General features: G+C 35.6%; 1 protein-coding gene across 1 annotated transcript in view; it reads left to right on the top strand.

The window, feature by feature from the left end:
• The first annotated feature begins 2,998 nt into the window (after window positions 1-2,998).
• Window positions 2,999-25,715, top strand: part of LOC107757856 (gamma-aminobutyric acid receptor subunit gamma-2-like) — a 47,638-nt gene continuing 24,921 nt past the window's right edge. Inside the window, exons 1-6 of the mRNA XM_016575452.1 lie at window positions 2,999-3,371; window positions 11,052-11,135; window positions 11,974-12,098; window positions 16,347-16,414; window positions 18,770-18,990; window positions 22,714-22,796. Coding sequence (XP_016430938.1) covers window positions 3,253-3,371; window positions 11,052-11,135; window positions 11,974-12,098; window positions 16,347-16,414; window positions 18,770-18,990; window positions 22,714-22,796 — 700 coding nt within the window. The 5' untranslated portion in view covers window positions 2,999-3,252. The remainder of the gene's footprint in view (window positions 3,372-11,051; window positions 11,136-11,973; window positions 12,099-16,346; window positions 16,415-18,769; window positions 18,991-22,713; window positions 22,797-25,715) is intronic.

Raw genomic sequence — 25,715 nt, 5'->3', positions numbered from 1 at the left:
TAGAGATGCTCAACTCTTCACAAGTTTGGAGAGGAGCATAGCACAAGTACAAACTCTAATGTTCAGCTACAAGGATTTATTTGAATCGAAACAAACATCAAAATTTGCACGATTTTTTTCAAGATATACAGAAAAAAACTACATTCATTGCTATTTTACGTTACATTGCCAGTGTTGCAAAAGTCGATCAGCAGCAACCTTGCGAATGAGATGACCGATTCGCTGAAGCATGGTGTATTTGTACAGTAGGAAATTTACTGAATATCTTCATGGAACATGATCTTTACTTAATATCCTAATGATTTTTGGCATAAAAGAAAAATCTATAATTTTGACCGATACAATGTATTGTTGGCTATTGCTACAAATATACCCCAGCGACTTAAGACTGCTTTTGTGCTCCAGGGTCACACATTATTTACACAGAAATAAACCCTAAACTTGCCTGAATGCTAAAAGGTTTGTTTTGCGCTGCGGTGTTGTAAATGTTTGTATGTGAACAGAGTGAGTGATCACTACATTTGAAATGAGTGTTGCAGTTACACATTGCATTTTGCATGGACCTAGCTTTTTCTGCAGCAGTTTATTTCTGCTACAAAAGACGTGATACTGCCAACTACAGGGCACTGAAAGTGCTAGATCTTATGAGTTTTGCCCTTACTCAGCCAAACTGGTCAACAAGGCTACTTTACGTGAATGTGAGCTCCTTAGCAAGTAGTTGTGAATCACAGGTGTTTTATATATGAGACGAGGACATGACTGCAGCCGAAACCAGCACATCCAGTGCAAGAAGGCATTGACTTTTTAATTTTACTTAACAGTATTTCGTCTATCCATTATACTGAAGATATATTTTTGAAGGATATTGTTTTTTTGTGTGTTTTTTTTGCAATGTTGAGGTATTCAGTTATATTTTGGTTTTAGAAGATAAATGTGATTGCTGCGTTCCCCATAGCGACCCCTAGAGGACGCAGTGTCTCGTTCCCTACTCAGGGAACCATGGTTACATAAGTAACCTGAGACATTTCTTGTCAAATCAACATGCTCTCTGTTCCTCGTCTTGGACTTTTATGTAACTTTCTGTCTCCCGTGGTGTTTGTAGTCAGTTTGTATCTTATCTTTTTCAACTTGTTAGCCTCCTGTGTATATATAGCCCTAGTGTTTCTTTAATTCTCTGTGAGTTGTTGCATGTAATGGTTGTCTGTTAGTCCATCATTCTGTTCTTTGTTCCCTGTGGTTTTTATTTTATTGTTAAAATACGTTATTTTGTTCTGCAAGCCTTTGTTCGACATCTGAAAAAGAGCCGATGGAAACAAACAGCCATGCATGCTAATTTAACAAGCTGAGGGGATGAAGGATTTATCATTATGTATTTATGTTTTATTATTATTTATCCGCAGAATTCTTCCCAGAAGAGATGCTCATTTCTTTCTTCAACTGGGATGTGTACGGCATAGTTCAGCATGTTTTAGTAAGCTTCTCTTTTGTCATCTCTATATAATGTCTGTTTTTCTTATTATTTTATTTAAACAGTTTTGTGCAAACTTTCCCTTTTACCTCTCCTATGAAACTAAGAAGCGAGGTACATGATTATATGAAAACACAGAAAAGTTCAACATTTTAATATGCAAGCAATGGTCTCACCAACAGCATAGTTGGGCAGTTGCTGCCGACATGCATTTGAGTTAAATGATTTTTGATAATTTAACAGATTAGAGGAAAATGAATGCATGTGCTGTGTGTTCTCAGCAAACCAAGCATGACCACAGGCACGAAACGTCCCGCGGCTAACTTTTGCACAGAGCACTAATACTGAGCGTTCATAAGCTGACATCAGTGGAAAGTAGAACAGGCCAGGAGTGTGAAATATAATCTGTTTTCTATTTTATCCCTTCCCAGTGGCTAAAAGAAGTGGATGGACCATTCAGCCACAATGCCTCACTTAAAAACATTAGCTAATTCATTAGACACATTATGTTATATAAGGGATATTCAAATGTTTTCTCCATTGCTAGCGGATAAGTTAACTTAAATTTAATAATTTGACCTATTTATCTCTTTATTTTTAGGAGGGTTGCAAAACAGTGGTGAATTAATAAATAAACACATGCATGCATAGATGTATGGTGCCACCCTAAACTGTGTTTTCCCGCTAGTTTCCCCAATGATTTCACAGTGGAGACAGTTAAGGAGCTGTCCATGGTGCTAGAATACAATCCCCTCCACCTGATGCTAACTAGATTTGTACATGGTGCTGAAACTGTGTTTCTTCTCATAAATAGCTGTTGGCACTAAAATCCTGTCACTCTACCTCAGTTTAGACTCATATGTGACATCTGTAAGCTGTACGCAGCGATTGGTCGCCTATATCACGTGGAATTACCATGCACTTCTCTTTTTCCTCATGCTGTGAGGAATGACAGCTTCCTGTGCTCACATCATGACAGTCACTCTCTCTCTCTCTCTCTCTCTCTCTCTCTCTCTCTCTCTCTCTCTATTTACACTCCAAATCACACACGACCTTTAATTGTGTCATTCACGGACATGTTAAATAATTCTTACATATATCTCCACATCCATTTACCCCCAACAAGCTAGAAAAGCGAATTAAAAACGAATTAAATTAAATTAAATTAAATTAAAAAAAACAGACAACAGTCAACGTTACAAGGTACAAATGCAGAGAGACAGCCTATTCGTCAAAGAACAGCGTGTTTTAATTCTAATATTAATAAATGGCTCAAATGCATTAACAAAATAGCCTACACAAAACAGTATCTAAATTCTGAATGAATAAGTCGCGTTCGACGACACTAACTAACGCAGCCTGCAATTCGGATTACCTTTTATTAAATATCGTTGTGTTTAAAAGTAATCATAATTAAGACGCCTTAATATGCATGCGTTGATGCTTTGTGTAAGACGTTGTTTGCGTGGTAGCTATAATATTATCTGGATATAATGGAGAGATTGTATTAATAGAAGCGCTTGGATTGCATCTCTACCACGCATGTGTTGTATTGCTGCAGCGACGTGCATCAGATCCGCTTTCACACACTTCATCTGCATTCACACATTTAGCAGTTGTGCCGGAGCCGGTCTTGCATTTACTTCCAGATAGCAGCCAGTGTTATTTCAGTAGAGAAGGAGCTCGCCTCTGAGACGCGAAAGCCAACGCGATCTGCTATGTGTCATAGCGAAGAAAGGCAGTAAATAAAGGGGACGCGTCCGTCTGCGTGAAGAGAGAGCAAGATGGTGATCATGGCTTCTTCTTTTCATTGTTCCTCTAAATGCTTGAATGCGATGGCGATCCCCGCGATCTCGCTCAAGCTCTGTCTGTGGGCTTTTCTAATCGCCCATCTTCCTCTGAGGTAAGAATATCAGACGAGTTTATCACGTTAATGTGCTGGTTCGCATACGTTATGTGGCTGTGAGTGTCTGCGGTGATGCTCTATTTCCCATGGATTCCTCTAATCTGTTCTCCTTGGAGTATAGGAATGCGTGCATGTTTTGCACAATATGAAGATGCAATCTGATTAACATCTGTCGACATTGGAGCTTGCAGGTGTTTTTTTTTTGTTTTTTTTACACGTTGCTGGTGGCGAACCCCTTTAAATAAGCTCCAGAAAATCACTAAATGAGGCAGTGGTGTGTGAAGCTATCGAGTAGTCCGCGTTATAATAATTATAATAATAGTATAACTAATACTAGTTATATAATGACCGTGTTCAATCGGGAGGTGTGTCATGATTCAAACAGCCATTAAACCAAATTCAGGACAGAATCAGGATAGATGCAAAAGCATGCTATGTCTCAGTGTGTTTAGTCAAGGGCTAAAGTTAAAAGCTTTGCCGTGTACAGTGACGCCCTTTCAGTCAAGACGTTTGTTTAAGAAGATTTAAGTCAGGGATTGTCTCCTCCTCTCCACCTGCTGATGAAGAATCAGGAGGAATCCTGGCCTGTAACTACACAGTCTGAGCGTGGACACGCAACACAAGCACTAGAAGCAAAGAATAACATTAAAGCACTGAAACAAAGAAATAAAATGACAGGGGGTCTTAAGTGTCATGTTTTGTTGAGATGCATTTACTTTATGTTTGGTTCCCTGAGATCCCAGTGCAGTGCGTGCAAAAGTAAAACTACTAGTAATTTTGAAATGAAGCTATTATTTTGATATGCACCCATATTATTGAATATGCATTATCACAAAGCACTGTAGGTGTTCATTTTTTAGTTTTGGGGGTGGGATTTTGACCTAGGGGGGATGCTAAGCATACAAATTTAAATGAAACATTGTGCATTTTATCACCTTTTAGTTGCATCAGTCACATGGGCTTTCTACATTCGAGGAGATTACTAACAAAGGCATCTATTGTAATTATAGTAAAAGCCTGCTTATGTTCCAGTACTTTGTAATATAATGCTTGCTTACCGTTGTCGGGATAATGCGATAAATATTTTTGCTATCAGTCACAGATTTGATGTCATAACAAGTTTCTATCATACAGTACATCCCAGCCAATTTCACATAGGGCATCCGTCCAGAAAGGCGCCTATAATTGAGATAGGCTAGTGATAATTGATTGGGAAAGGACAGCTAGACATTGTGTACAGTTATTGAGGGATTCAAACTGTCAATACAGGAGCTGTGCAAACCTAGGAGCAGTAATTGTTCTTAACAGTGCTGAAATCATTGATTGATTAACAGGTTAACATTGATTAACAAGGAATAGCAGGCAGGTGTCAGATTCAAGGGGATCAAAAGCTCATCAGATGGCTGTCAATGTGGCACGTGTCGGCGGCACCCCAAGACTACATGACATTTTCATCTGGAGTCGCACCACAGGGACTAATATACACTGACTTGTGGTGTGATGAAAAGATTGCTGCTGCCTTTGATATCTCTCAGCATGCTGGTTTAAGAGCAAGGCCTGTAGTAACACCTCAACCTTATCACGTAAGATGTTCTGAACCAAAGCTCAGATGTTTGAAAGTTGACTCCCAAATGCATGCGGTGTGTCGCAGATGATATTCAGAAGTGAATCTCATCTTCCCAAATGTCCAGAACACAGCACGTTTATTGAAGTGTTACTGATCCATAAATACAAATATGTGCTACACTGTAAAAAATGACCGTGAATTTAACGGTAAAAGACTGTAAAAATGCTACAGTAAAATCCTGTTAAATGGTTAACGGTAAATTCCCCTACTATATACAGTGAAAAACTGTATTGGACATTACATGTATTGGACATTAATTTTACGGTAGTATACCGTTTTTGGAAGTGAAAAAGACTGTATAATTTACAGTGAATAACCGTAAATTGACATTCCCAGATTCCTTACGGTATTTAACTGTAAATTTAAGTTAAAACTGTAAAACCTAAAACGTTGCTACCGTATTTTTTACGGTAAAATTCCGGCAATCACAACAAAAATGTACGGAATTTTTTTTACAGTGTATGTCTTTGACTTCCTTGCTTAAAACAAATTGAAAAGGGCAGTAGTAAAAAATTGGCTGTAGTTAAAAAAGGAAAAAAATCAATGTTGGTCCAGTTTCATAAATCAGTGGCAGTTGCAGCCCAAAAATATAACCATGCATAGTTAGGAGAGCAAAATAAACAGGCCTGAAACGAAACCAGTCAACAAAAGCTGCAATAATGTATCAAATGTTTTCAAATAATTATTTTTGAATATTAAAACTGACCCTATTTAAACTCCAAAGTGATCTTATGGTAGCACTTCATTTTAAGGACCAATTCAAACTATTAACTAGCATGCACATTACTAGCAGATTGGCTGTTTATTACTACTTATAAAGCACATATTAATGCCTCATTCTGCATATTTTAGATCCCTTAATCCTAGACCATACCTAAACATAACAACTACCTTGCTAAATATTAATAAGCAGCAAATTAAGAGTTTATTGAGGAAAAGATCTAGTTTATTGTTAGTAGTAGTGAGAATCGGACATTAGAATAAAGTGTGACCGATCTTATTTAGTTAGGATTAAGCTTTAAGATCTGTGAATATCCAGACTGTTTAAAGGTCATCTAATTAGGGAACTGAAGGCCATTACAGCTCAGCTGATGTATTGTTAATAGCGCCTTATCTTCAGGACAGTGTAGATGGGGACATCTGATTTCTTCTGCTTGTCCTAGTGATGGATAAGTGGGCTACATGCACCAGATGATGTAATTCAGCATCCCATCAAGGGAAATATCATCTCCTTTTCATTATGAGCTTACAAAAAGGGTTACGGTGACTGTTTTCCTGCATTGCTGCATGGGCTGATTTTTGAGTTGCACTAAGCAGACATGTTATTTCATTATACTCAATAAGGATGAAATGAAAATCTGATGCAATGGCTCTCACCACCACACAGAAGCCATCTGAGCCACGCAGTCAGGTTCAAGTTATTTCCTCACACATAAGATAGTTCATTGCAAAATTGAAACAAGTTCGTAGTATATTGTTGTATGCCATTATATTGTACCATTATACTTTGCATGAAGAAAATGAAGCCTTTTTAGGACCTTTGGCTGCAAAACAAATTAGAAAACGCAGATTGTGGTAGCCAACATTGGACTTGGCAGCTCATGTCCCATTAGTTTCCTTCAAAAAACATTAAACCAGCTATAATGTGGGCAAGCTGCCCACGAGACTATCGGCGCAGACCTTAATGTGTCTTTAAGAAAGGTTGGGTTAACTCTGGGTTAACCGTTCATATTAAATAGAGATCATTTTGAGCTTAACATTGCATTCTGAACAGTGTTGGGGGTAATGTACATTACAAGTAGCATGAGTTATGTAATCAGTTTAAAAAAGTAAGGCAAAAGTAACAAATTACTTTCCATAAAATGTAGCAAAGTAACACAATTAGTTACTGTTTTAAGAAGTAACGCAATATTGTAATGCATTACTGTTAAAGTATCTTTCCCCAACACTGATTCTGAATAAATGATGGTGTGGCCTACTCTTTAAACTCGTAAAAAAATCATTTATTTGTCATTTTATTGTCATTGGTTATGTGCTTAGGGGGTTGATAAAGACCTGCATCTCAAGTACACTACAAGGAATTTTTAATTTAAAGCTAATCAAAAAGCTTATTTTCCAATCCAGGCAAGAGTGTTTGTTAATGGTTCAAGCAGTGAATATAGTTGTTCTGCCTTTCTTTTCTAGTTATTATTATTCTTTTTCTTCCCTAAAAGCATCTGTACATCAGAAACATTCATAGAGATTGGTGGGATTGTTAGAAATGGTTTTGCCTCTTATCCTTGGCAGATGCTAATATATTCTTCCAATTTAATTTGGATAAACAAACAAAAAACATGGTATTGTTTGTTACAGCATCAAACTACAATAGCAAGTTCTTGCTGATAACTCTAGGACAGTAATTTCCCATTAAGTCTTATGAATCTTTCGGTGCCCCCAAATCAGATCCATTTCCTCACCAAAAGGTTTCTGCAATTTACTGTTATTTGAAAAACTTGGTACACATTTTTTCAGGAATTTCAGGAATTACCCTGATGCCCCTGGGACTAACAGCAATTTCTAAAAGATCAGCTGTAATACTAATGCTGTCCAGAGGAAAGCACATGATAGGAAATCCTTTTAGGTCAACAGCTTAAAATCTCTATAAATAGTTCAGTATATTGACGTGTAGTGTATTTATATATACAGAGAGAGAGAGAGAGAGAGAGAGAGAGATCTGTGATGTCTAAAATGCTTATATAGATCATTAAATGTTAAATTATTGTTATATATTGTCCTAATGACATATTTGTTTAAAACTTAAAGATTTTTCAACGCAGAAGTAAGCCGTTTTCTGTGAATGTCAGTCTGTAGAGTCAGCTGTAGAGTAATAACGAGAAGAATAAAAATGTGCAGTAAACGGTAAAACAGTTATGCTTAACTTATATAAACCAGTGTGTTTCTAATTAAGACAATACATTAAAATAATATGGTATGAAACACTGGTGTGCAATATCACGCAGCAAATAGCATTCCATTTACAAATGGCCACAGCTGTTCTAATGGGAAAAAAAGATGATGGATAGCTGTGCTACTGAAACTAATTCAGTATTATTTGTATCTTCTGCTATAATACATACTATAATACTTCTATAATGTTTTTTTTTTTTTTTGCATGGCCATTGTATCACTGTATCGTCTACTTGAGTCATTCGTGAAAATCATCATTTGAGGCTATATTTATGGTTTTATTTCTAATATGACTATTACTGGAACAGGCATCTGAAACTGCACTCTTAATATATGTAGTATAGTGCATTGCATTCTAAACTCTCCATTTCTAGTGTTCTCAATAGAAGAGCAGCTCCAGTGCACTCCAGCTCTGTATGATATTGGTATTTTTTTTTAAGTTTCACATTACAGGCGCAACAATTAAACTGCTGGAAAAAAGTGTGAAATATATTAACTTCATTGATATTAGGCCTGTCACTTATATGCTGTTATCACTATTATTGCAGGTAATTAATTGTTATTATATGATAACTGATCAGTGATCAGTGATTAATTGAAAGGCAGCAGTTCTCTTGCCATTTCTTTTTAGGGCAGTCCAGTTAAACCCACAAGCTTTCATTTTACATGAATGAAGACTTTCTGTAGTTGAGTATATATTACATTATTGTATATACAGTATACAATAATGTAAACACAATAATAATGCAATTAAATACATATACATTATTGTATATGCAATGTGTAATTGAAATGTAAAGTGCCCAATGATCACAGTTATTAGTAATAATCCACTAACATCTTGATGAGACAATTATGTAATCATCGTGACAGGTCTAATTGATGTTCAATTTATTGTTCAAATTGTTCTGGGACGCTAAAAGTCTTCATTTTTGTGAACTGCTTAAAAGGAATATGCGTAGAGTTCAGCAGGAAGGTTTTAAAATGGGCTTCAGAAGCTGTTTGTTGTTGGAAAGACTGTCATGATGAGGTGCCAAGTAATATATTTAAAATACATTTATTTCATACTAAGTATAGTTCAAATCTATTAACATATTGACTGACATATCGCTCAAGATTTACTGGTATAAAAAATATAATTAAACTTTATTTGGAGTACTACTTGTACACAATGCACATTTCTTAATATTAAGCCTAAAATGTGTTTTAATGTCACTGCTGATGAAGATTGTATGATCTTTGAATGATATCAGCCTTTAAATGTAAGATATTTAAAGTGTACCTGAAGTAAACTTGCAATAGTGCCACTATAGCACAATCAAATATACTTCAATATATCTTTAGTTGGACTTTAGCACTACTTCGACGCTATTAAAGTGCATTAAGCACAAAATTAGTTGTTTCAGTTTAGCAGGCTTGAAGTATATCAGTTCAAGTACAACTGCTGGGTATTTTCATTCAGTACATAAATATGTACATGTATTTGTATACTTAGCATGAAATAAATGCATTTCAAATACATTTTAGTATATTTAGTTTTCACTATATTAATGTACAATGCAATGCCTTGAAAGTGTTACAGTCTCGCCTTTCTGAAATGTTTCATTAATTAATGTTGTAAATGCAAAACAGAGGCTTGCGTTTGTCGCACCTTCCCCTCACAATCTGATTCTGGGAGCGCTGCCAGCGAGAAAGACGGAGCGAGAGCACATTTCCACCTCTAATGCAACATTATTATTGTACGTCTGTCTGTCTCCAGCCTCCACCAGCACACCCACACTCTGCAAAGACTGAACGTTATCTTTGTCCTCCTCGAGATGGCGCCCTTTTTATGGTTCTAGTTAAATGGCCTTTTAAAAAACTTTGTTGCGTTTCACGGTCACGTGTCCAATTATGGAAATCACAGCAGCCATTTTCAGTTCAGTAGTTAAGAACACGTGCATCCGAAACTGCTTCCATCTGTTGTGTAAAGCCCAGGAGAAGCATTGCTTTTTATTTTTTGTCATTTATAATTGCTATTTTAGATACCTCGTGTTTGTATGTAATTGATTTCTCTGTTTTGATGAACATTGTTAACATTTTCATGTGCTCTATGAAAATGATTCAGAGATCAGTCAAGTGTTCTTGAAATAATTCCTGTAGTTTATTAGGTGCCAGCATTTTTTATCATTTTCACAAAATGTTCATGTGCCCCAGAATATTGTGTTGTATGACTATCTGAACATGCAATATGTCAAAAGAAAGAACAGAACCTCTGATTTTTATAAAAACAAACCATTTTATTCTAGCTTCATGCATTCTTTTTTTATTAACACTTGAATGTGGGCAAGTTTAAGTCCCACGGTCAGAACGGTGATCAAAATGTAGATGAAACTACATGATTGCACTCCAGTATTTCAAGTAAAGAAAACAATTTTCTTCTTCATCTGAGTGGACATTGAAGCCTCTTCCTTCCTTCCTTCACAAACTGTGTCATTTAGATAAACATTCATTAGTGGCTCTTTGGAAAACATTTCAGCAAAATGTGTCTGCTTTCAGGTGGAAAATAAGATTTACAGTATACTTGCTTGACGGCTTGTTAACAAGATCATGAATAAGAGCAGAACCAGATCAGATGGACATCTGCTATGTTGTCAATCCAAAGTCAACATGAGCTTACATTCTAGAGACCACAGAAATTTCGAAAATGGTAAAACTCAACTGTTTAACTCTAGGGGAGTTGGAAAATTAGCCTATTTGAGTGCCTCAAGGATCTGTTCTTGGTCCACTTCTGTTTTTTATCTACATGCTTTCTCTGGGTCAGATCATCAAGCGCCATGGTCTAAATTTCCACAGTTACGCTGATGATACGCAAATTTATTTTTCTGCACAGCCCAACTCTGTTTTTCCTCCTAGTTCTTTAACATCTTGCCTACATGATCTTAAAGTATGGATTGCTCAGAATTTCTTAAAATTGTATGTTGTCAATCCAAAGTCAACATGAGCTTACATTCTAGAGACCACAGAAATAAAAGTGCATTTATGAAAATGTTGAAAGTAGGACATGTAAAAGAGTGACAGATTAGCCACTTTGATTCACTTTTTTGTTTTTCTTTCCCCTTTAGCTCTGTCCAGCTGGAAAGTGATGATGATGAAGTGACAAACAAAACGTGGGTTCTGACCACAGCCCAACTCTGTTTTTCCTCCTAGTTCTTTAACATCTTGCCTACATGATCTTAAAGTATGGATTGCTCAGAATTTCTTAAAATTGAATACTGAAAAAACAGAGATTCTGTTAGTTGGCCCAAAATCCTTTGTCTCCTCTCATCTGGACTTTTCTATTAATATCAATGGAGTTATAGTACATCCTTCCCCTACAGTACGTAATCTTGGTGTACTATTTGATTCTACACTATGCTTTGAACCCCATATCATCCAGCTTGTCAAGTCCTGTTTTTACCAACTTCGCAATATTGTCAGTTTACAACAATCACTAAATTTAAAAAATGCTGAAACTGTTATTCATGCTTTTATAACTTCGTGCCTGAACTATTGTAACTCCTTGTTATATGGCCTACCTAACAAAGCACTTAATTGCTTACAGCTAATTCAAAATGCAGCTGCTCATGCCCTTACACAAAAAATCAGCCCACATCACTTCTGTCCTACAGCAATTACATTGGCTTCCCGTTATCTATCATATTCAGTTTAAGATACTCAGCCTAGTTTTCAAAGATTGTCATGGTTCTGCACCTTTGTACCTCTCTGAATTAATTCACGCGTATGTCCCTATGCATACTCTAAGATCGAGTTCTGGGAATTTGCTTGCAGTACCCAAGTTCAGACTTTCTAGTGTGGGTGGCAGGGCTTTTAGCATTTCAGCTCCTAAGCTCTGGAACAAACTTCCTCAAAACCTTCGTGCTGCTGTCTCTTCACTCCAGACCTTTGAAACTGATCTCAAAACTCACTTATGTTAATTGACTGTCTGCCTCATTTTTCAATTCCATGCTTGCTTGTATTACTTATCTGGAATTGTCTCTGGGAAAGTGATGATGATGAAGTGACAAACAAAACGTGGGTTCTGACCCCCAAAGTGTACGAGAGCGACGTCACACATATTTTGAACAGCTTACTAGACGGCTACGATAACAAGCTGCGGCCAGACATCGGAGGTAGGTTCGGTTTCTTTTTTTACATTCAGATCTGAGCTACTGAAGGTAGTTCAGCAAGTGTGTAATTTTGTTTAATAACTGACTCAAATACATGTTTAATCTCCACTGAACCTCTTTACATTTTGATTTAATAACTTTAATAACACACTAAACTCCCTCTCAATTACAAACCTTGATTCAGTGTTTGATAGTGTCCGTTTGACTGTCCAAGCATACAACGTATAATGTGGGAATACTGCATCTTTCAGATTTACTCTTTCAGCTGGGGTTTTATTTAAGTTCACTTGTGTTTGAGTTGTGTTGGGTATACTATTTTAATTTTCGAAATCACTTTCCAAAAAACAAATCTGCTTCTCTTATCTTTTTATAAAGATGTTCAGTTGTGATATCATCTGAAAGCATAACAACTAATTAAACTTTTAAGAACCGTCAGTCAATTAACAAAGCAAGGTATAAACCCAGAACCCTATTTTCTGAGCTCAACAAACTTATCAAACCGCCATCTCCCTTTCATAATGGATCTTCTGACCGCTGTGAAAACTTTCTGATTTTTTATACACAAAACTGACAATATCTATCAATCTTTATCTTCCTCTGCTCCTTCAGATCCATATGCCTCTCAGATACCCTATCCATTCTCTAACTTTACACTCACCAATACATCTGTGGTTGAACAGCTGATTATGAACTCATTACTTATCTGGAATTGTCTCTGTCTGCTTTATTTGTTTGATCATGTGACTGTATATTTGTATTTGTGTTCATGTTATCTATCAACTTTATGTAAAGCGTCCTTGGGTTTTGAAAGGCGCTATATAAATAAAACATTATTATTATTATTTATTAAATATCCATGCTAAGCTCCGTTCAGTCGTTTCTGAGCAGCTAGGTCCAGTAATCATCTGAGCCAAATGTTAATCATCTGACAAAATGTGACGGAGAAGTAGTGAAAAAATGCAATACAGTGTATTTCAACAACTACTGCAATGGAAGGGGCCTTAATGTAACATATTAACTTTGATCAGCGTGAGATAAACTAAGATCTTAGTTTGTTTCTAGGACAAAGGGTTCAAAAGTTAAGAATTTTTAAACTTGTGGTGGCACAATAGAGTTGGCCCTAGAGACACCAGAATTAATCAAATTACTTTTGAGGACCATCCCTTTAAGTGTGCCAAATTTCATTATTCTCCGTCCTACAGTTCATAGTGCTGCCATAGACAACATTTGGGGAGGAATAATAATTACATCAGGGGTTACAGCCCTTTCAGTGCAAGCACCAAACATGCTGAAATATGTTAACAATGCTAGCTACATGTTAACTATAGAAGCATTAAAGTAATGCCTAGAAACATGTGGTCTCTTGAGGTTTCTTAGTGCTCTTATGATGTCTAATGGGTTTGAAGAGGTTTATTTGGGTCTGAACTGGTTTGATGTGGTTTCCGAAGGGTCAGTTAAAGTTTAATGGGCTCTAAAGGGATTTAATGTGGTGTTCATAGTGTTTATTGATTTTCCGGTCTTCATCTAACTTACTCTCTGTCTGTCTGACCATAAAACCTTCGAAATTAAAACTTTTAGACAAAGTTTTATAAGCCAAAAACATCAAACCATCAGCAAACTTTATTCTTGTAGTTTGCATGGTAAAAGAGAAAAAGAGTCATGCATCTTTTGGCCAAAAACACACATTGGAGAAAGAGAAAAAGTAACAAAGTTATCATTCCTGGACCACATGAGATGAGATTTGAGTGCACAGCCTTCTGCGGTTTACATTTTCAGCATGAAGAGAATGTAATCACTTTATGTACTGAACTCAGCATGCATAGCACTCAGAATAATGGACAGGCAAAGATATACTGTTACAGAAACCCTAGATGAGATGTGATTACACAAACTCCTGATCTCCATTGCACTATATCATTTAACACAAGAGCTTTTGACCCCACGGATTTTTTAGCCAAATGGATTTTATATGCAGTGTCCAAAATATTAAAAAGTGTACATTTGATAATTATGTTATTCGATTAATGGAGATAGAAACTAGGCCAAAGTTGTTGCCTTTTATTGAATTTCACAGTTGTTATGCTAAATCATAAATAGCCTCGGTGGAGTTTTTGCATACGGGTGGATGAGGGAATCGGTACGGAGCCATGCTTATGACATGCTGGGATAATATATATATATGTCGTGGCCACTAATTTATTTGTTCCCCAGGATGTATTAATTCTTTCCCTCGTTTTTGTAAATCATGGACATGTTGTAGTAATTAATTTCCAAATCAAAACTAGGGAATGAATTAAAACATGACCACAAATGAAAAAACTGTTAATTCATTGTCACAATTTAACTAAAATTCATAAATCAAGGGAACAAATTCTTAATTCATGGCTACAATTAATAAATTTTTGTCCCTATGTCATATGTGTGTTTGAGGCTTCTTAAATTGGTGCAAAATTGTATAAAAGCTTTTTATTTTCAGCTTTTTGTGAAAATGACTTTTGCCAATCTACCAAAATCAGCCAAAATCAGTGCCTTTGTCTAGGTCTATGTCTGATGTGTGGCACGTTTCTTTGAAGGAATACAGAGAACTGTCTCTGATTTGTCAAATTTTAAATGATTCCTCTGATTTGTACGCACACTTTCAAGCTCAGTCTCACACTCTCACGCTACATCACTAAATCTCATCAAATAACAAAAAAAATGCTGTGCATTCCCTAATTCTAAAGTGTATTCTAGGGCTGCCAAGCGATTAAAAGTCGAATTAATCTAAGTAATTACACCAAATCGAATTAATTACACAATGTGCCGATTAATCTAATTAATCGCAAATTAATCGCACATCAAATTTGGCTGAGAAATGACTACAAAAGATTAAATTATCGTTTGGGGTAATTACTCAGCCAGATTTGATGTGCAGTTAATTTTTTATTACATTTTTTTTTTAAGTTTGATGCTTTTCTCATTTTTTTTTTAAGTAGCTTCAGAAAGAAATATTTGATTTGATTCAACATAGAATTTATTTCTAATAAACATGAATTAGCATCTCATGCCTCGTGTAATCGCACAATCAGTGTTTCACTCGCGGAAAGATGCGATTAAAACGGTTTGTAAACAAAATGTTACGTAACATTTTATTTACCTCAGGCAAGTCTTCAGTGTCCAACAGCTTGTCAGTTCACCAGAGAAATTAAGCCTAGAGAAGAGCATTTCGTAACCTAAAGTAAAAGGGCTCCCTATAGTTTAGAGCAGAGGTAGATTTTTTTTTTTAATGAGGTAGATTTAAAGAAAATGTTAATTCTAATTGAATTTATTTAAAGAAATAGCAATTTGTTCAGTAAAACATTGTTTAATAAAAAATAAAAAATAAACTATGTTTAGTATTTTTCCTGCTGCTGTACCGAAACCATACCGAACCATGACGTCAAAACCGAGATATGTACCGAACCGTCCTGTTTGTGTACCATTACACCCCTACTGTGGACTATAAAAGAAGATAATTTGAGAAATGTGTCTGTACTTACTTACTTACTTACTTACATACTTATTTAATTATTTTTTTATTTTTTTTATTTTTTTATTCATTGATTCAGCCCTTGTCGTTAAAATCTCACTCCAAACATGCAACCAAAGTTGGCAACCATGAGTAAAGTTAGTTTTAGTTTTGTGAATTTGTTGTGAAAACTGTAAATGAAAACTGGGCTGTGATGCTAATTTTGCGTGAACTATTCCTTTAATGGTTGATTACATTCTAAATATTTAGCATCCATGCTCCATGTAAATATGTATATATAGGTGCCTCTGTCATATGAATTCCATTGCATTAGACAATATCAAGCAAAACATTTCCTAAACAGAAGTTTGTTTTAAATTATACAACCACAGATTTAGTGTTGACAAACGTTTTCTATTAACTTTCTGTTTGTGTAATGTTAGTGGAACATGTGCATAGATCACCAAAAAAATCTCATTAAAACTAAGTCTGTCATAATTTACTCAGTGTTATGTTGTCCTTATAACTTACTTTCTTCTGTAGAACACAAATTGAGATTTAATGAATATCCTTTGAAGTCAGTATATAATGTTAACAAGAGTGTCAGATAATATGTTCATCTGGCTTTTTTCATGTGCTCTGATTGTTTTTTGTTTAAAAAAACGTACTCCATTGTTATTACCGTAATAAACCTCGTTAAATTTACTCTGAACTAACTGAACTAATTTTACATTCTTCTTGTTTTTCTCCACTGCTCTCTACAGTCAAACCAATCGTGATCCACACAGACATGTTTGTCAACAGTATTGGTCCAGTAAATGCCATCAACATGGTAAGAGATATCCTCTAACACATTTTTATGAATATAAAAGTATATAGTGTTTCTTTCAGGAAATGCATTTTTATTTTATAATGTATTAACATATTTTTTATACACAAATGTTATTAACATTAGAAACTGAAAGCTGTGACGCTGGTATTCTTACATATACTGTATGTCAGAGTGATATTACAAATTGCAATGCAATCTATCATTTTTGTAGCCTATTTATTTTGGATGTTTATTAATGCTTACATTCTATAATGATTTGTATGGGAGCCTGTTTCTGCCACTGAATAAAAAATAAAAGGCGATTGCAACTTTTCATCTCACCATTCTTAATTTTTTCTCAGAATTGTGTGATATAAATTCACAGTTGTGAGTTTAAAAGCCGTAATTGTGAGATATGAACTCACAATTGCAAGACAAAAAGTCAGAATTGAGGCATATAATCTCACAATTCTCACTTTTTTCTTGCAATTCTGAATTTTCTCAGAATTTTGAGATATGAACCTGCAAATGTGAGTTATAAAGTCGAGTTCTGAGGGGGGGAAAAGACTATTTTCTTACAATTTATATCTCACAATTCTGAATTTTTTTTCTCACTATTCTGACTTTAATTTCTCAGAATTGCGAGTTCATATCATGCAATGACTTTATAACTTTCAATTGCAAGTCAGAATTGTGAAAAAAAGATAAGAATTTTGAGAAAAATTTTCACAATGACCTTTTTTTTATATATTCAGTGGCGGAAACGGGCTTCTATAGATACTCATTCAGGATATCTGCAGTAACTGAACATTGTATGTCCAAACAAAGGTAATTCTGGGAGATATACAATTAAAGGAGTGAATACTGTCCAGTATTCTCTGTCAGTCCCAGGACTGAGGCGAGCATCTAATTGCAGCTTTTTTTAGACAAGAAGATAATTCAAGAACAATGAGACAACCATAAGGGAACCACAAACATAACAGCTAAACAAATTAGCAAATAATGAACAAATATCAACTGAAACATATGGCTATATATACACACAAGAGATAACAAGCAACTAAACAAGACACAGGTGAACATAATCAGAAACCATGGAAGCGAACAGAAACAGCAAATAAACACAGTTAGAGAAAACCGAAACAATGGAAACAAAATGGAAATTATAGCCCATTTTTAGACAGTAATACCGGTAAATTGCCGTAAAATTACCAGAACGACTTTACCGGTAAATACAAAAATGCTGTTGACACAGGCAACGGCGTTCCGTCTTTTTTCCGATTAAGCACCATTCACACATCGGTTTCAAAATACTGGTAAATTCTGTGAAAATATTAACCAGAAATGATCTCTTAACGGCTGCGGCTGCCGGTGTTGTGTTTGTAAACACGGAGGGGTAAACGCGATCAGTGTTTTTGCTAATGTTTTAATTTTTGTGTCAAACGTTCACATTCATGCAGCTGCTTTTGGCCCAGAGACATCGCATAACACGACTTCAAACCGAAGTTATGGCAATTTTTATGGCAATTTACCAGTAATTTTCTGTCTGTATGTGTGAAAGGGGCTTATATCTATAATACAGCAAATCTTTAGATACAAATTATTAAGATTGACCTGTTGATAAAGTGGTGATATGTTTGATTTGAAAACAAGGGGGTTCATATATTTAATGTTTATTTCTATAGAATGTTTATTTCTGTATAATTTTTATTTCTGTTCAGCACTTTTTTAGAACTCCAGCAATAAAAGACAGCAATACAGAGTTTAAGAGGTTGCAAAAGGCATACATGGTATAATATTTCTGTGTGCATGACATTTTTTGTCATTTTGAAACAGACCCCAAATACTTATAGAATATAATGAAATTTGTTAGTAATCAATAATTCCTATTTGCAATTGTCCCCATTTTCTGTAACATGGACAGAAATGCTGCTTGGCCTGTTGCCATTAAATGCATTGGAGATGTGGGCTGTTCTCCAAATAAACACAAGTGTTACTGGCAACTTTTTTTCTGTATGGTACTGTATGCATCTGTAAGAAAAGGAGTTTGGGCTGTGACAGTCCCTAAACATGTACATATGAAACGGTACGAAACAGATAACGAGTGTTATCCTACAGTCTGTTGTCTCCCGTGTTCGTTTGAATTTGCACCAGGATTAGGATTTAACATGCATTTAATCAGTGTTTATGTATTAATTCATTTGCACCAAACTTGTTTAAAATAGCCAATCCTCCACATTTCATGATCCAAATCCCTTCTCTTCTCAAAGTTGAATACTTATTCTCATTGGGACTAAGGGCTATGCATTCAAGCACTGGTTTTGCCTTTGTCAATCACACAAATGTCTGAAAGGTCTGCCCTTTCCGATTCCTCAGGAGTACACGATTGACATCTTCTTCGCCCAGACGTGGTATGACAGGCGGTTGAAGTTCAACAGCACCATGAAGGTTCTGCGTCTCAACAGCAACATGGTGGGAAAAATCTGGATCCCTGACACGTTTTTCCGCAACTCTAAGAAGGCAGACGCCCACTGGATCACCACACCTAATCGCATGCTTCGGATATGGAACGACGGGCGTATACTGTACACTTTAAGGTAAATGCACTTTCTAATTGTGAATTATCATGCATAAACCGAGCGTACCCAGATAGCAAGCAACCATTGAAACAATGCAAAGTCAATGTTGAACGCAAATTACACTGAATTAGTTACAAAGTAATGTTGGTTCAATATCAGTTCTGTACTCTCAGATAATGTTGAAACAGTGTTACAATTTCAGTAGTTGCTGATGTTAATTCTAGATTCTTGTTGATTTTGAATGATCATTGAAATTAACAAAAAGAATCAACTGCAATATTAAAACAGTAGTGTCCCTGAATCAACATTATACTGCGATTCTAAATCACTGTTGTTTTAGCAACACTGAAAACAACTCGAATGAAATGTTAGCAATAAAATCATGTTTAACATTTCAATAGTCCTGACCAATTAAAGACAAAATGTAGCTAAGGAAATAAAGAAAAAAATACAGTAAAAGTGGGACAAAAAGGACACTAGTCCTAATATACTGTATATGTATAATTATTAGTACTGTCAAACGATTAATCGTGATTAATCGAATCCAAAATAAAAGTTGTTGTTTACATAATATATGTGTGTATACTGTGTATAGTTATTATGTATATATAAATACAAACACATGCATGCATATATTTAAGAAAAATATGTTATGTTTATATATTAAATATATTTATATATAATATAATATAAGAATACGAATATAAAAATGTATAAACTAGGGCTGTCAATCGATTACAATTTTTAATCGGATTAATCACATCCTTTTTCTTTTCGTGATTATTAATCGTGATTAATCGCACACTTCATGAAATTAAGCATAGACCATTTATCTTGTTTCAAATGTTTATTTTGTCATCATTTGCTATATCCAGCAAAGTAAACCAAAAGATTGAAGGGTGATTCTCAAAAATCTATATTTTCTGCAAGCTTTTTTCAAGATAAATTTAGATGTCTTTCCAAAAAAAGGACACTTAGAAACTCCAAAAGAACACCAAAGAACCAAATGATATAAGGAGCCCATATAAGCACATATGAAAGAAAAAAAAAACTGAATTTTATAGTATGTGTACAGTGCAACACCAAAGAGATTTTTTACATTTTGGAGAAGCCAAGTTGTGATACCGAACAGGACCACATGGAGATGCCAAAAAAAAACTAAACCAACTGCCTGCTGACTGCATATATCTACTACAGTACACGGATCCATTCAGAATAACTAAACACAGCAACATAAACATGACAAATCAAAACATTATAGTGAATGTGTGTGGAAACAACGTGAATGTACGGAAATGTCTGTGCCTGTGCATAAATACAAAGTCTTTACCTTGATTGCAGTCTTCATCCATCAAAACTTTACTAGAGAGACTGGTTATCCAGTCGAGAAAACGTAGTTTGCGTCTCATCTGGCCATACAGCGGTGGGATGTGTTGACAATCCATTCAGTCTGTACTTCAGACAGCGCGCGACGTGTAAGGCCTCGCGTTCTTCAGAGACAATCACAGAATATGACAGAACTCGTGTTTAAAAGCGAAACACACTGGAATTAATAATTCACTGAAAACGCGACGCGAGTCTCTGTTCTCTCTGCAATCTCTGATGTAATCAGCCTGGTTTTCTTTATATTAGTGCTGTTTTGGACGGATTGTTTGAATGCATTCGCTTACTGGATCATTGGACTGAAAGTTTTCCCGGAATTTAGCGGCTTAAAATGATCTAATCGCTAGCAGAGAAGCAAAATTGGGTTAAAGGATTAGAATAAAAATTGTGCTTCAGTAATTTTGCGTTAATTGCATTAAATTATTTTAACGCGTTAAGGATTGTAAAATTAATTGCATGCGTTAACGCGTTAACGATGACAGCCCTAGTATAAACGTAAATATTTTGAATATATATACTGTATGTGTGTGTATTTATATATACATAATAAATATACACAATACACATACATATATAATGTATAAAAACTTTATATATGTATGTAACAATATAAAAACTTTTATTTTGGATGCGATTAATCGCAATTAATCATTTGATAGCACTAATAAATATACATATTAAATATATATATATATATATATATACAATTACAATGCTTCAGGAGTGATCCTTATTTATTTATTTATTTATTATATACACAATACACATACATATATAATGTATAAAAACTTTATATATGTATGTAACAATATAAAAACTTTTATTTTGGATGCGATTAATCGCAATTAATCATTTGATAGCACTAATAAATATACATATTAAATATATATATATATATATACAATTACAATGCTTCAGGAGTGATCCTTATTTATTTATTTATTTTTGTCTGTTTGTTTGTTTGTTTGTTTGTTTTTGATTAAATGTCACCTGAGAGCAAGTCCATTTAATCGTTAGTATGTTAAACCCTTGGTAGGTTTGCAAAACAATAATAATAATAATAATAATAATAATAATTCAAGGTTTGGGTGTGGTCAGATATTTTTTCTGTGTAGCTTACCTTGCATAATGATTACAAATTTGTTTAATCATTAAAATATTTACCAAAATATAAGTTTCATAATAATGTATATAAGTGTAGTCTTGTTTGACTGTTCACCAGACTCACTCTCTCACTCTCCCTCACACACACACACACACACACACACACTCACGCACACATACACACTCCCATCGATTGTTGCCTTCGGAGGGCACTGTGAAGGGTTTATATAGTGTAATCATTATTGCCATGCTCTAACCTCATTCTAAATACATTTTGTAATAAAAAAATAGCTCTAATAGTGAGTTTCAGATGGCCACACACCTTCCAGTGCTCAACAGCTTTCACAGTGAATCGTAAAGACTTTGAAGGGAGTAAGTGATTAGTGATTCTGAATGGATCCTCTTTCTCTCTCTCTCTCTTTCTCTCTCTCTCTCTGTCGTCGTTTGGATTGTTATCTCTGAGTCCCTCACATGTACAGTGAGCATCCTTTCTGTTCTAAATAACTGGATAAAAACCGCAGATAAAGGCTAAACGTGCTGCTTTCGAGTCATTAGCATAGGAAAATACCTCAACATTTTATGGACTTTTTTTGTGAATAAACAGATTTACGTAACATTGGTGACTGCATTTGTTTTCAGTAACTAAATGCAACCGTAACGAGGATCCCTCATTGAATGTACTTGATGTCAGCTGCTCTTCAAAGGAATGTCGTGAAACACTGATTTTGACCACCTTCTGTTTTCTTCTTTTTTAAAGAACATCAAAAGATGTCCTTTCACTGCCCTCTTGGCATTCGTAAATTAGTGCTTATACGGTATTAATGCATGAGCATATTCTAGATCTACCCTATACTTAAACAAAACTACTACAACGACTACCTCTCTTACTATCAATAAGCAGCAAATTAGGAGTTTATTGAGCGAAAACTCAACATCGCCTTGCTATCTGGGTAGCTTTTGCTGGGTACCATTGATAAAACACTTCACAGCTGATCACGGTTTGATGTTCATTCTGACTTGTTTAATTGATTCACTATGCAACTCTAGACTGATTATTTGCTTTCAGGAAGAATTCATCCAATTATAACAATTATAATGCATGTCTGCCGTTAATAGCACTTGATTTGTCAGTCGTTTCATTATTGTGCTGCTGTGTGTACATCAGCGTATTCTAGCGCCGTCCATATAAATGCGGGGTGTGCTAATGAAATGGCTTATAAAAAGACTTTTAATTAAGGAAATTTCTGTCTGTAGGTTGACCATTGATGCAGAGTGCCAGCTTAAACTGAATAACTTTCCGATGGATGAACATTCATGTCCCCTGGAGTTCTCAAGCTGTAAGTCTGGCCATACGCCCTACATGCAAATCCATCCACATCCCTTCCATTCTTTATTGCTTTTTCTCTACAGTTTTCTACATCTCATGTCTGCTTCCACACTCAGATGCGGCTAAGAGCATAGAAACCATTTTTAGGATGCTAATACTGACATTTCACTTCTATTTTCGTCCTGAAATATGAAGGACAGATAATGAGGAGAGTGACAATTTGGCCTAATGTGGAGAGACGTGTCTTCACATGCTCACACGAGCAAGCTGTGCCAGGAAGAAACCACTGCCATGGAATTCTTCCTGTCCTTTGACTTTGGAGGAGATGTAGGGGAAATGGCTTATGATGGTAATAATGAAGCAGCAGATGCACCGTGGACAGTCTAATGGGACAGCATCATCTGTAGTTTCAAAAGAAATGAAAAAACAGAGTGGTTTTCCTACAAAGGAAAATGTGTTATTTTATGAGAGTTGCAAATTGTTCTTGTAGATTATCAGTGGGAAGAAGCTAGTGAGCTTGTGTCTCCTTGTGCTTTGAAAACCATACTTCTTTCTCAACCCACATGGACTGACAGTGAGTTTGTGGAAAAGAAATTAAGATATCAGTCCTTTGATGTCTTGAAGTTCTGCAGCTGTTTAATGAAGGAATGCACAGTTAGGTCACTAAACAGGCTATTTCTGTAAAAAAATAAAATAAATAATAATAAAATTATTATAAAATTAAGCAGCATTTTTTTCAGTTGTTTAATTGTGTATACCCTACGTTATTGAGAAAAAATGGCAATATCCAAAATCCTTGTCCTTTTGTTTTTTTGGTCCCAATGAGGAAAACAGCTTATAAATCATACAGAATGATTTATACAGTATAAAAAACCATTAGGCCAATGGAATGAACCCATAAAACATGGAAACCCAACAAGTGTGTGTGTGTGTGTGTGTGTGTGTGTGTGTGTGTGTGTGTGTGTGTGTGTGCGCGTACAGTGTTGTGAAAAAGTGTTTGTCCTGATTTCTTCTGTTTTTGTGTTGTACTCTATACTAATTTGTTTTAGAAATAAAAACAATATCTAACATCAAACAAAGGCAACCGGAGTAAACACAAAATACAGTTTTTAAATCATAATGTTTTTTATTGAAGCCAAAACCGTTATTTAATATCAGCTGGGCCTGTGTGCAATTGTATTTGCCCCTGTAGCTACTAATTCCCAAATAGATGAAACTGCATTTATAATGGGGTCCAACTGAACTAGACACAACCAGGCCTAACTACTGCCAGCTCTCTTCAATTAAATCAACACTTAAATAAAACTTTTTCAACAGTATGATGTTTGCTAACGAGTCTTACCCAGTAACACACTATGCCAGTTACAACAAATTCCAGAAATGATGAGGAAGAAGGTGATGGAACTACATCAGTCTGGGAAGGGTTACAAAGCTGTGTCAAAGGCTCTTGGACTCCAGAGAAGCATAGTGAGAGCCATTATCTCCAAACAGAAAAACTAGCAGAAGAAACCTTTCCAGAAGTGGCCGACCTTCCAAAATGTTGTCCAAGAGCATAGCGGGGACTCATCCAGAAGTCACAAAAGACCCAAAGGACAACATGGAAGATTACTGATTCATTCTGTCAGTTGAGGCTTGAGTGCATCTGGCTTATGCAGCAAGACCAGATTTTAAGTTTATGGGGGCAATTAGTTTTTCACATGAGTGATCAAATGTATGTATTTTAAAGGAGTAGTTCACTTTCAGAATGAAAATTCTGTCACCATTTACTCACCCCCCCACTTGTTCCAAACCTGTATGAGTTTCTTTCTTCTGTTGAGCACAAAAGAAGATATTTTGAAAAATGTTGGGATCCGAACAGTTGATGAGCACCATTGACTTCCATAGTATTTTTTTTTCCTACTATGGAAGTCAACGGTACTCATCAACTGTTCGGATCCCAACATTTTGGAAAGTGAACTACTCCTTTAATCATGTTGCCTTTGTGTTATGTTGTATTTCATTTGATAATCTAAAATATTTTGTATGAAATATACATTATATATACAAATGCATTATATGTGTATAGATATAGATACTGTATATATAGATATATTCACACACCTAGCCTTCGCTACACTTTTTGCTGCAGTGGTACAGATCACTACTGCTTCTGGGCATCAGCTTGCATAGTCTAGCAGAGTGATGCCCCTGTGCTGAGCGTTCTAATGGCTTGATCAAGTCCATACAAATTCACTTGAATGGTACCTCAATCAAAAGGAAAGGACACAATGGTGGTTTTGAGGTAATGGGGCTTTTTTGTGTTCACGGGAAGTTGCACACCATCTGTGAATGTTACTGCAAATGCCTGGCCAGTAAAAGCCTGTTATATGATCATGGTGAGCTGCCATGAATGACACTTCTGAAGGCTCTGTGGTAGGAACAACTAGGTCGTGTTGTCTTTTGTATTCATGCTTCGGGTCACGTGAGGTCATTAATATTTGCAAAACCAGGGGTTGCCCATCTGATACTTGGACCAGTTCTAACAAATTTTTTATTTTATTTTTTCAAATGTTTTATCTCACCCTTCCCAGCCCGAGCTGCTCCCTTATGCCTCTGTCTTCTGTCCCCTGAGAAGCATTCACACACATGTTCCCTGATAATTGCGAAAACGCAGGCCAGTTCATCCACCAAATTAGCAGATGCCTGAAGTGAGGTTTTGACCCCTGAATCATGGTGGTCACTTGGGGTCAGTACACTTCATCCCTGTGCACGCCCTCACCTTGAGGCTATTACCCAATACCCCTGCTGCACTCACTGGTATTTAGTACTGCCTGGCACTTTTATAATGGGGCATTGGTCTTTGCTTCACAATCACCCTGCAACATCAGCTTTGTGTAGATTTGAATATAGATTATAAAAAGAAAGCTGAATGAAAATATCCACATCTTTT

The sequence above is a fragment of the Sinocyclocheilus rhinocerous genome, unplaced genomic scaffold (assembly GCF_001515625.1).
Source record: "Sinocyclocheilus rhinocerous isolate Xijiao unplaced genomic scaffold, SAMN03320098_v1.1 scaffold2338, whole genome shotgun sequence".
In the NCBI taxonomy this organism is placed as follows: domain Eukaryota; kingdom Metazoa; phylum Chordata; class Actinopteri; order Cypriniformes; family Cyprinidae; genus Sinocyclocheilus; species Sinocyclocheilus rhinocerous.
The sequence above is the reverse complement of the archived record's forward strand: the minus strand, read 5'-3'. Positions and strand labels throughout refer to the sequence as shown.